Raw genomic sequence first — 10,693 nt, forward strand, 5'->3', positions numbered from 1 at the left:
CCACCCAGGAGGCCATTCCTCCACCGATGGCGCCACGTCCATCGGCGCCATCGTTGTCGATTCCGGCAGAGGATATCCCGGAGGTTTCGCCTGGAGAGCTCCAGGTGGCAGTGTCTCGGTTGCGGAGCAAAACTCGGCTCCGGGGCTCGACGGTGTACCCGGACGTGTCTGGGTCCTCGCTGTCGAGTCACTGGGTACGAGGCTCCGTAGCCTTTTCTCCGCGTGCTTTGAGCAGGGCACTTTCCCGTCGCGGTGGAAGACGGGGAAGCTTGTCCTGCTCAAGAAAGAAGGAGACCCGCAGAGTCGCCATCGGCCTACCGACCGATCGTGTTGCTCGACGAGGTGTGCAAACTGTTCGAGCGTGTGGTACACGCTCGCCTCGTCGGGCATCTCGAGCGGATCGGCCCGGATCTGGCCGCTTGCCAGTACGGGTTTAGGCGCGGCCGATCCACGATTCACGCGATTCTGCGGGTGAAAGCACTGGCGGAGGATGCAGTCGCTCGGGGTAGGGTCGTGCTGGCGGTGTCCTTAGACATCGCCAACGCGTTTAACACCATGCCCTGGGCCTGCATCAACGAGGCACTGCGGTATCACGAGGTGCCACCTTATCTCCGGCGTCTGGTGCGCTCGTACTTGTCAGACAGGTACGTGGTGTATCCGGGCGCTGACGGGTGGCACCGTAGAGCGATGTCGTGCGGTGTCCCGCAGGGCTCGGTCCTCGGGCCGCTCCTGTGGAACATCGGCTACGACTGGGTGCTCCGTGGTACCAACCTTCGAGGCGTCGCCGTCGTCTGCTATGCGGACGACACGCTCGTGACGGCGACGGCCAGGACCTTTCAGAGGGCGTCCCTGCTCGCCTCATTCGGTACCGAATTGGTGGTGCGCAGGATTCGGCGACTGGGTCTCGCGGTGGCTCTCCACAAGACCGAGGCCCTTGCCTTCCATGGGCCTCGGAGTAGGCCGCCCATCGAGGCCTACATCTCTGTGGAGGGCGTGCGGATACCCGTCGGCTCAAAGATGAAGTATCTCGGTCTTCATCTGGACAGCCGATGGGACTTCCGCGCGCATTTTGAGGCTCTCTCGCCGAAGTTGGTACGGACGGCCGGTGCTCTCGGCCGTCTGCTGCCAAACGTCGAAGGTCCTGGCAATCCCTGCCGGAATCTGTACGCTGGAGTCGTGCGGTCTATGGCCCTATACGGTTCTCCCGTATGGGCCAATTCCCTGAACGACCGCTGCGTCAGGCTGCTGCGAAGACCGCAGCGCATGGTGGCGCAGCGTATCGTCAGGGGCTACCGCACGATCTCACACGAAGCGGCTTGCGTATTGGCGGGCACTCTGCCCTGGGATCTCGACGCGCGGGCTCTCTTCTGTCTTCTGGTGGCGGGAAGAGAGCTTGCGCCGAGGACAGAGGCTAGCCCCCCAAGAGGTCGAGACCACTCTGGTCTCCCTCCGCAACGCCGCTGTGGAGGAATGGCAGCTCAGGCTGGAGAGCCCGAGTGCGGGCTTGAGGACCGTCGCGGCAGTGCGACCCGTCCTTCGACAGTGGTTGGACAGGCGCCACGGTGCGCCGACATTCCGGCTGACGCAGGTGCTCACCGGGCACGGGTGCTTCGGTGCATACCTGTGTCGCATAGCCGGGAAGGAGGAGTCCGCCGTGTGCCACCACTGTGGCAACTGCCGCGAGGACACGGCCCAACACACTCTCGAGGAGTGCCCAGCCTGGACGGAAGAGCGCAGCGCTCTCTTGGCCGTCATCGGAAGCGACCTCTCGTTGCCGACCGTGGTCGCCGCCATGGTCCGCAGTCGGAGGTCGTGGCGAGCTATGGCCTCCTTCTGCGAGCGTGCCATGTCGCAGAAGGAGGCCGCGGAGCGGATAGGAGCAGACCGATCCCGCCCGCCGCCGCCAGAGGAGGAGAAGGAGGCGTCGGGGCGACGGTGTCTAACCCGTCGCCCTGCGCCTCGTGGGCAACCGGGGCCGCCGCTCCTACCATCCATTAAGGCGGCCCACGGGGTGGGCGACAGCGTGAAGGGCTAGGCCTCACGTTGTCGCCGTCGCCACAGCGACGCTCGGCGTGCGGGGAACGGACCTTTCCCCGCCGAGTCGGGCCGCGAAAGCGGCACTGCGCAGGGCGGTTCCGGCGCAATCCATGCGTTCTGCTCAGGTTTTCCCGGAGCCGTCCCTAATGCGCCGATGATGGCCCACGCGGGTTTTTAGTCGGTATTCCGGTGCGCTAAGTCTGGTAGGGACCCACCCAGCGATCGCCCATCACATCTCGGGCGACTCCTAGCATCGCTGGGTGGAAGGCGCCGGTGAGTCCGACACTCCCCCGCCTCTTCGGAGGTGGGGGGTCCGTAAATGGATTTTCCCGCGACACAAAAGTGGTTTCTTGAGATGCACGTGTTGTGTTGTGTTGTGTCGTGGCTAGGCTAGTCCTCTGCGTGCTGCATGCACTTGTGCCAGGCGTGTTCGTCGGCGCGCAGGTGTCGGGCGCGCTTGGGCCAGGGTTTCTTGAGATGCACGTGTTGTGTTGTGTTGTGTCGTGGCTAGGCTAGTCCTCTGCGTGCTGCATGCACTTGTGCCAGGCGTGTTCGTCGGCGCGCAGGTGTCGGGCGCGCTTGGGCCAGGGTTTCTTGAGATGCACGTGCGACACGTGGGCGCGCTGCTCGCCCGCCGTCGTGAAGCACTTCCCGCACGTGTCGCACTTGAACGGCTTGAGTCCCGTGTGGATCTGGGGACGAAATTCGTTTTTATTGCTATGATTGACGAGCCGAGCTTGCCGTTCGCCTGATGGTAAGCGATACGGCCGATAAACAGTAGAAACAACAACACCTTGAATTACGTATGGTTTGGTATTCCACTGCGCTCGCCATCCTGAGACATGAGATGTTAAGTCTCATTATGTCCCGTAGTTACACTGGCTACAATGCCCTTCAAATCGGAACACAACAGTGACTACACACTGCTTGACAGAAAAAGACATTGCGGTGGTACCTACCCAGGCGGACTCTCACAATATGCGAGAGACCTACCATTAGTAAAAAATATATCAGCACAACTAATAGTAGGGGAAGCCAAGATGCTAAATTTGCAGCTACTAAATCGTCCTGGGGACCTATTGAATTGAGAAGATAGATTAGGTCCTAACGAAAAAAGCTTATGTTAAGTTTGCCATTTTAGTGAGCGTGTATAAATTTTCAAAAATGTAAAAAAAATCAGTCGTATGGAAATACTCGAGCGCGTCAGACATTCATAGTGTATACGCGCTATGTCTTTCTGTTAACCGAGAGATATTAATCTGACGAGTAATTAGGGTGGTCGTAAAAAGGGATAAAAAAAAAGTTATTCGAGCGCGTCAGATTAAGGCAAGGTAAGTTAAGTATGTGCAGAACAGTGTATATTTCAGTAATCTGACGATTTGAGCGTGGCATGAGGAAATGGGTGAGATACAAAGTTGTAAATACGTCGCCTTAAAATACCTTGCCTTAATCTGACGCGCTCGAATTTTTCTGAGGATTGATTTTTTTTACTATTATCTGATGGGCTGCCTTACGCACGCCCCTATATAGAGGATATATATGGTAGGGGTACATTAATAATAATATAATATAATATCTCCTGCTGATCTCTCTCCGGTCATGTCGTCGCACCGGACTATGAGAAGGAACAGAGAGTGCTTGTGTATTGCACACACTCGTGCACTATAATATCTCCTGCTGATCTCTCTCCGGTCATGTCGTCGCACCGGACTATGAGAAGGAACAGAGAGTGCTTGTGTATTGCACACACTCGTGCACTATAATATCTCCTGCTGATCTCTCTCCGGTCATGTCGTCTCACCGGACTATGAGAAGGAACAGAGAGTGCTTGTGTATTGCACACACTCGTGCACTATAATATCTCCTGCTGATCTCTCTCCGGTCATGTCGTCTCACCGGACTATGAGAAGGAACAGAGAGTGCTTGTGTATTGCACACACTCGTGCACTATAATATCTCCTGCTGATCTCTCTCCAGTCATGTCTCACCGGACTATGAGAAGGAACACAGAGTGCTTGTGTATTGCACACACTCGTGCACTATAATATCTCTTGCATGGGATTGGCTGCCGTGGCCGAAATTCGGCTTCGAGGGATTCATTCATATATTATAGGTCATTATTGAAAAAACTAATCTAAAATGGCGGCTTGTACTTGAGTTGACAGATAGTACAGTTAACATATAAAATTTCGGCTCCAGTTTTTTTTAAATTAATAAAATTACATAGCATTTAATCATAAAAAATGAATATTACTTTTTACTAATTTATTAATACTGCCTATGAGACGATCCTTCACCGGGATCATCAATTGTATGGGTTCTCTTCCCACATTTCTTAATTTCCAACTTAACAAAACTTAACAACAATAACAAATAACAATGGATGAATAAAAGAAAATTATAACAACGAATTCATAACGAAAATCACTGAGCGCGTAAAGACAGCATAAAAGTAAATCCAGACTGATTATTTTTCTGCTTACGGTACACGTGTGAGTGAGTATAGACGGCACTGGTGTACAAGCGAGAGAACATGATAAGTGCCGCCATTTTAGATTCGTTTCTTTAATGAACCAGGTTTTACAAAGATAATAAATAATATAATAATAATACCAGCCCTGTATTATATACTTGCCCACTGCTGAGCACGGGCCTCCTCTACTACTGAGAGGAATTAGGCCTTAGTCCACCACGCTGTAGTGCGGGCAGACTTCACACACCCTCAGAATTCCTATAGAAAACTTCTCAGATGTGCAGGTTTCCTCACGATGTTTTCCTTCACCGTTAAAGCGAACGATAATTCACAAAGAATACACACATGATTTTTAGAAAAGACAGAGGTGTGTGCCCTTAGGATTTGAACCTGCGGACATTCGTCTCGGCAGTCCGTTCCACAACCAACCAGGCTATCGAAGATAGATAATAAATACGACAGTCGAATGTCAACCATTAGTACGTTTTTTTTAATACAGATCCCACATTCCACACCGGGGACAAGCGAATGGGATACCACGAACCCCCCGGCTTAACAACTGCGAGGCCCTGGAGGAAGAGAGGAAGAGGAGAAATAGAGGGGAAAGAAGGGGGAAGGAAGAGGAAGTAATATGATGGGCGGAGAGGAAAGAGAGGTGAATTGTTCTACGAGTCCCTGTCAGACCCCCCATGTGAACTTGCAACCATGGGATGTAGGCATCACCTGTAGTGTGCCTAGGTCCGCGACATAATGTCCCCGTGCATGGGCGTGCATTCGGTGTGGAGACCGAGCGCACAAAGAATAGGGGACCGGACTCATTTTTGTTCTTTACTATTATCGAATATTAGCATAATATAAATTATAACACAGAAGGAATTATTAAAATCCGGTAAAAAATCAACAAGTTATAAGTCTTTGAATTTCGGTGGAAGGGGTAATTAACAGGAAACAGAAAAGAGACGAAATACCCACATGTGACGTCATCGGGAATTACGACGCGTGCGAAAGAAAGAGATGAAGCGATATCCCCACATCGCACCCACTTCGGCACATTTCAATATTTTAAATATGAATTACTCGCTCATTTTTTGACCAATTTGTATGCAGTTTTCGCAGCAGTGCTTATTTTTCGTATTATTAACCATTACATATAGAATAATGTACAAAATCAAGCATCAAGGCCGGTCCCCTATAGCCTCGGGGGGGACCACTAGCAGTTGTAATGTGGTCGAATATAACTCACGGTGCACTTCTTGCCGCACAGCTCGCACACGACGTTCCGGTTGTACTTGAGGCCGAGGTGCACGCGCCGCACGTGCGCGCGCAGGTTGGAGCGGCCCACGAAGTACGCGTCGCACTGCCGACACACCGACTATGTACAACTGGGTTCTGGCAAGTTAACCTCTATCGGACATTTTAATAAAAATATAATAATATCAGCCTTGTATATACTGTCCCACAGCTATACGGGCTTCCTCTACTACTGAGAGGGATTAAGCCTTAATCCACCACGCTGTAGTGCGGGCAGACTAAACCCTCAAAATTCCTATAGAGAACTTTTCAGATATGCAGATTTCGTCAGGATATTTTCTTTCGCCGTTAAGGCGATACCTCAAGGTCCATTTTCATACAAAATTTCGTCATGTTAAATTTTAAAGGCCGAAATATCCATGATTATTAATTATTTTTACGTTTTTCTTTCAACTGCGAGAACTAATCACTAACTAGACGTGAATTTAAATTCTTTACTTGCCAATACTTGTTTAGTTACCCAGATTAAAGCCGAAACAAAATGTATGAAAATGGACCTTGAGGTATCGCCTTAAAGCAAGAGATAATTCACAAACACACACATAATTTTAGAAAAGTCAGAGGTGTGTTGAGTATTGATCCTGCGGACATTCGCCTCGGCAGTCCGTTCCACAACCAACTAGGCTTATTACCGTTTTTAATAAACGATTTCAATCTCAATCTTTAATCCAAATCCAAAAAATGAACTAATCAAAATGAGTCATTTGTAAGCGTATTGAAAAAGCTTTGTTCTGATTTGTCAAAAGAGTACTGGTGGTAGGTCTCTCACATGTGAGAGTCCGCCTGGGTAGGTACCACCGTAATGTCTATTTCTACCAAGCAGTGTGTAGTCACTTTTGTGTTCCGGTTTGAAGGACATTGTCGCCAGTGTAACTACTGGACATAATAATTAACATATGTCTCAGACAAGCGCAGTGGAATACCAAACGCTTTGTAATTCAAGGTCTACTGTTTCGACGTATCGCTTACCATCAGGCGAACGGCACGCTCGTCATTCAAAGATAAATCTACATATGTTAACTGATTACCTGCTCGCAAGCTAGTTTGACCAGCTTCCTCGCCACGAGCGTGGTCTGTCGCAGAGACTTCTCGTGCTCTCTCATGTGTGCCGACATCGACTCGCCCGAGAGCCTCTGATGGCAGATCTTGCACTGGGAACTGTAACGTAAATAGGTTACCAGACTTTTTTTTATCACTTCTTTTTTGGGAGTAAGCTAAATCAAAGTGATTAGTGAATTGAACCCTCCTTTTTATACTTTTTAATGGCAATTTTTCCATATTTCCTGTGGGGGCACTGCGGCCTCCGCGTGGGGGGGGGGGGGGCGTTATTGATATCCAAGAACAAAATCTCATTAGCAATGTAGGGACACACTGTATGTTGCATTGAATTTATATTTTGCTGAACGTACATTTTGTAGCTGCGCGGGAGTGTGCCCGACAGCCGTAGTCAGTCGTTTCCCGTCACCCGCCACGCTTAGCCATGCTAGACCGTTGGGTACCGTACACATCCTAAGTACTAAGTAGTAACTAAAGTAACATATGTAAAATTGGTGAACAATATAGATTTTATTATTAATTTGGTGAATTTTATTTATGCAACCTTCTGATAGTCAAGTGAAGGGGTTATAGAGGCAACACACTAATACAACATTAGTGGTCCAATACCGAATAACCCACGAAACTCCACAGTGGTGACCCGACGTGATATGAACACGCAATCTTCTGATCTGGAGTCAGTATGCTTTGGTTACAGTATGAAGATATGCACGACTTGTGCTTTAAAACCTTACTAAATATGATTAACGCTAAATGAGTTTAATGGTAGTGCTGTCTTCGTTTAAGTTTTAAGTGTGTTTAGTGCTAAACATGTTTAGCAAGCTGTTATGCAACCCAGTCTTAGTATGTGAGACTTAGCTTATCCAAGACTAGCATACTCACCCGTCGCCACCTAGCGTGTGGTTCACAGAGGTGAGTATGTGCCGCTGCCACGCGTGTGTTGTGTCGAACTGAACGTCACACTCCGCGCAGAACCGTTCGGGGGTCGGCTCCTCCTTCACTAGCGGCTGGAGAAATACGTTGCGTGAGTTATCTATATATATAAAAATGAATCCCTATTTCCCTTGGTCATGCCATCACGCGTGAACGGCTGGACCGATTTCACAATTTTTTTATTGTTTGTTATTTTCAGGAGAAGGTTCTTATGAAAGAAAAAAATTCAAAAAATTGCGCGGAAAGTTAGAAAATTTAAGAAAACTTAACGACAATATTAATTTTACATAACTGTCAGTGGTTTGAAATAACTGTCAGCGATCTACAGAATGCGCGCGTGCATACATAGTTAAGACAGGACAACGTCTGTCGGGTCTATGGTCGGGTCAACTAGTTCTTTATAATACAGTAACATAGCATTGTTGACTTCGTGAAATTAATGTAATTGTATTGTTGTCCTAAACACGAGGTGCCTTAGGGGCCGTTCAAGGATGACGTAACGCAATTGTTTAAGATTTTGAGCCCCCAACCCCCATGTAGCGCGCCGTAACGTTTTCCTGTACCCCCAAAGTTATGTAACTCTAAAATGACAATTTTTTTTGTAACATTCACAATTATTTTACGCAGAATACCGGAAAGTCGCTAAAATACCTGTGTTATTGTTTAAAAAAAAACAATGTTACATAACGCTTTGTTCGAGACTCCCTCCCGCCCCTGTAACGCATCGTAACGTTTTACAAGACACCCCCTCCCCCGTAACGTAATACTTGAACGGTCTCTTACTTGCTTATAATGACATAGCAAAATAACGTTTGGTAGGTAATTAGGGGCAGGAAGGTAAAAAGTATGTCGTGTCATAAGTGATCCCTCCGCGCGTATACTTCATTCGGTCTTATACAAAAGTTCATTGTCTATTTATTAAAAAAAAAAAAAAATCAAAAAATCATATTTTTTTAGTACATACTTATTTTTTTTATTTTCTAATATTTTTTTTCTTTGCCAGGTAATTAGGGGGGCAGGTAGGTAAAAGAAAGTATGTCGTGTCATAAGTGATCCTTCCGCGCATATAGTACTTTCGGTCTTATACAAAATTTCATCTTCTATTTTTTTTTAAATATAAAAAACATATTTTTTTCACATAAATCTTATTCCCGATATTTTTTTAGTACAAACTTACTTTTTTTTATTCTCTAATGCCTTTTTTTTCTTTTTTTTATGGATATTTACATCACTCACCTGCTGATCCCACCTGTGCGTCTTGCTCTTGTGCATCAACAACCCGTGCCTGCCCACAAAGCTCTCGCCGCAGATGTGGCACACGTGTTCGGTCGGGTGCCTCTTGCGTTTGTGCGTGAGGGTACGAGGGTTAACTTCCTGGGAGGGGACAAATATTTGGTACAATTTGTTTGCAACTTTTTCTTGTTTAAGGAAGTAGCAATATTTCAAATTCATTAAAATAATTTAAGTTGTAGGGACACACTGTACGTATTTCATAGAATTTGTATTTTGCTGATTTTACATATAGTAGCTGCGCGGGAGTGCACACGCCTGCGTTCGTCAGTCGTTCCCCGTCATGCGCCACGTAAAGTAATTTTTATGTATGTGACAAATATAGACTAAGAAATAAACAACTTTTGAATTTTTATTTGCAACTTTTTGAGAGTCAAGTAGAGGATTACTGAGAACAATATAAAACATAATATTTAGTACCCGAAATCCCCACAAAGTATTTTTTTTATTTTATTTTTGATTTATTTATTTATTACAACAAGTTAGAATTTAACGAAAAATACTCTTAAAATTATTCAAGAGATCAACTACTATGCAATATTATTATTTATTTAGAACATGTCGTTGGTGGCTGGAGTTGCATAAAAACTAATTACGAAAACGTTTGCAATTTTTTTTAAGTCGTTAAATTTTTTTTTGTTACATACCTGAATTTTTGTCCGCAAAGTTGACATTCGTATGTGTGGCCGTTGTGCCATTTCTCGTGTTCCCTTGCTTGATTACTAGAAAAACAATTATAATATTTGTATATACTGTCCCACTGCTGGGCCTCCACTACTACTGAGAGGGATTAGGACTTAGTCCACCACGCTGTAGTGTGGGCAGACTTCACACACCCTCAAAATTCCTATAGAGAACTACTCAGGTATGCAAGTTTTCTCGCGACGTTTTCCTTTACCGTTAAAGCAAGCGATAATTCACAAAAATACAAACATATTTTTTTAGAAAAGTCAGAGGTGTATGCCCTTGGGATTTGAACCTGCGGACATTCGTCTCGACAGTCCGTTCTACAACCAACCGCTTTAGGCTTAGGCAATGCCCCACCTTAAGATTTCTAAAATTTTTATGCCTACCATAAATAATTTTTAATCTTTGAAAATTGTTTTGTTCCCTTAAGAAATATAAATGATAAGTTTTATGAAGAAATCACTATGAAATTGTTATCAAAACATTATAAGTAAAATTTCAAAACATATAATGAAAAACTGAAAATTCTGTTTAAATTGTTCTTAACTATCAAATTGCCCTGCGGGGCGTGGGCCCCACGTTGGGAAACACTGGTCTAAACGAATGTCTCTATAATATAATAACACTAGCCATGCCTTATACTAGCGCTAGCGAAGTGAACATAATCTTTACAAGATGTTGTTCGCGGCTTCACACGCGTGAATAGTCTTTACCGCTATAAAAGAGCAGCGCAGATAATTATCTACTGTCAAATTATTATCGACATTGTCTTCATTGCAATAATATTAAAAATCAATTGTCACAACAATGTAATGCAAATAATGCAAGTGAGAATCGCGACGCGTTATCCTTTTATCTTGTCTTACCTGCCGAGCTGGCTTTTGTAAACCGACTTCAAAAAAAGGA

At 46.2% G+C, this 10,693-nt stretch overlaps 1 protein-coding gene across 1 annotated transcript; it reads right to left on the reverse strand.

Moving 5' to 3' along the window:
- Positions 1-5,705: 5,705 nt before the first annotated feature.
- Positions 5,706-9,262, reverse strand: LOC119192455 (zinc finger and BTB domain-containing protein 11-like). The gene is made up of 4 exons (XM_037446275.1): positions 9,047-9,262; positions 7,760-7,884; positions 6,850-6,979; positions 5,706-5,867 (listed from the first exon to the last, which is right to left on the reverse strand). Exons 1-4 carry the CDS (start codon positions 9,260-9,262, stop codon positions 5,721-5,723), a joined length of 618 nt encoding a protein of 205 aa, XP_037302172.1. The 3' UTR covers positions 5,706-5,720.
- Between the last annotated feature and the right edge of the window lie 1,431 nt (positions 9,263-10,693).

Source organism: Manduca sexta, unplaced genomic scaffold, assembly GCF_014839805.1.
Source record: "Manduca sexta isolate Smith_Timp_Sample1 unplaced genomic scaffold, JHU_Msex_v1.0 HiC_scaffold_2804, whole genome shotgun sequence".
In the NCBI taxonomy this organism is placed as follows: Eukaryota; Metazoa; Arthropoda; class Insecta; order Lepidoptera; family Sphingidae; genus Manduca; species Manduca sexta.

What these genes read in the sequence shown, in the direction of transcription:
- LOC119192455 (XM_037446275.1), bottom strand. Translation starts at nt 9,262, where the DNA reads ATGAATTTGAAATATTGCTACTTCCTTAAACAAGAAAAAGTTGCAAAC. An exon ending in CGCACAGGTGGGATCAGCAG is followed by an intron (nt 7,885 to 9,046) that starts GTGAGTGATGTA and finishes GTATTTCTCCAG; the next exon opens with CCGCTAGTGAAGGAGGAGCC. An exon ending in CACACGCTAGGTGGCGACGG is followed by an intron (nt 6,980 to 7,759) that starts GTGAGTATGCTA and finishes TTTACGTTACAG; the next exon opens with TTCCCAGTGCAAGATCTGCC.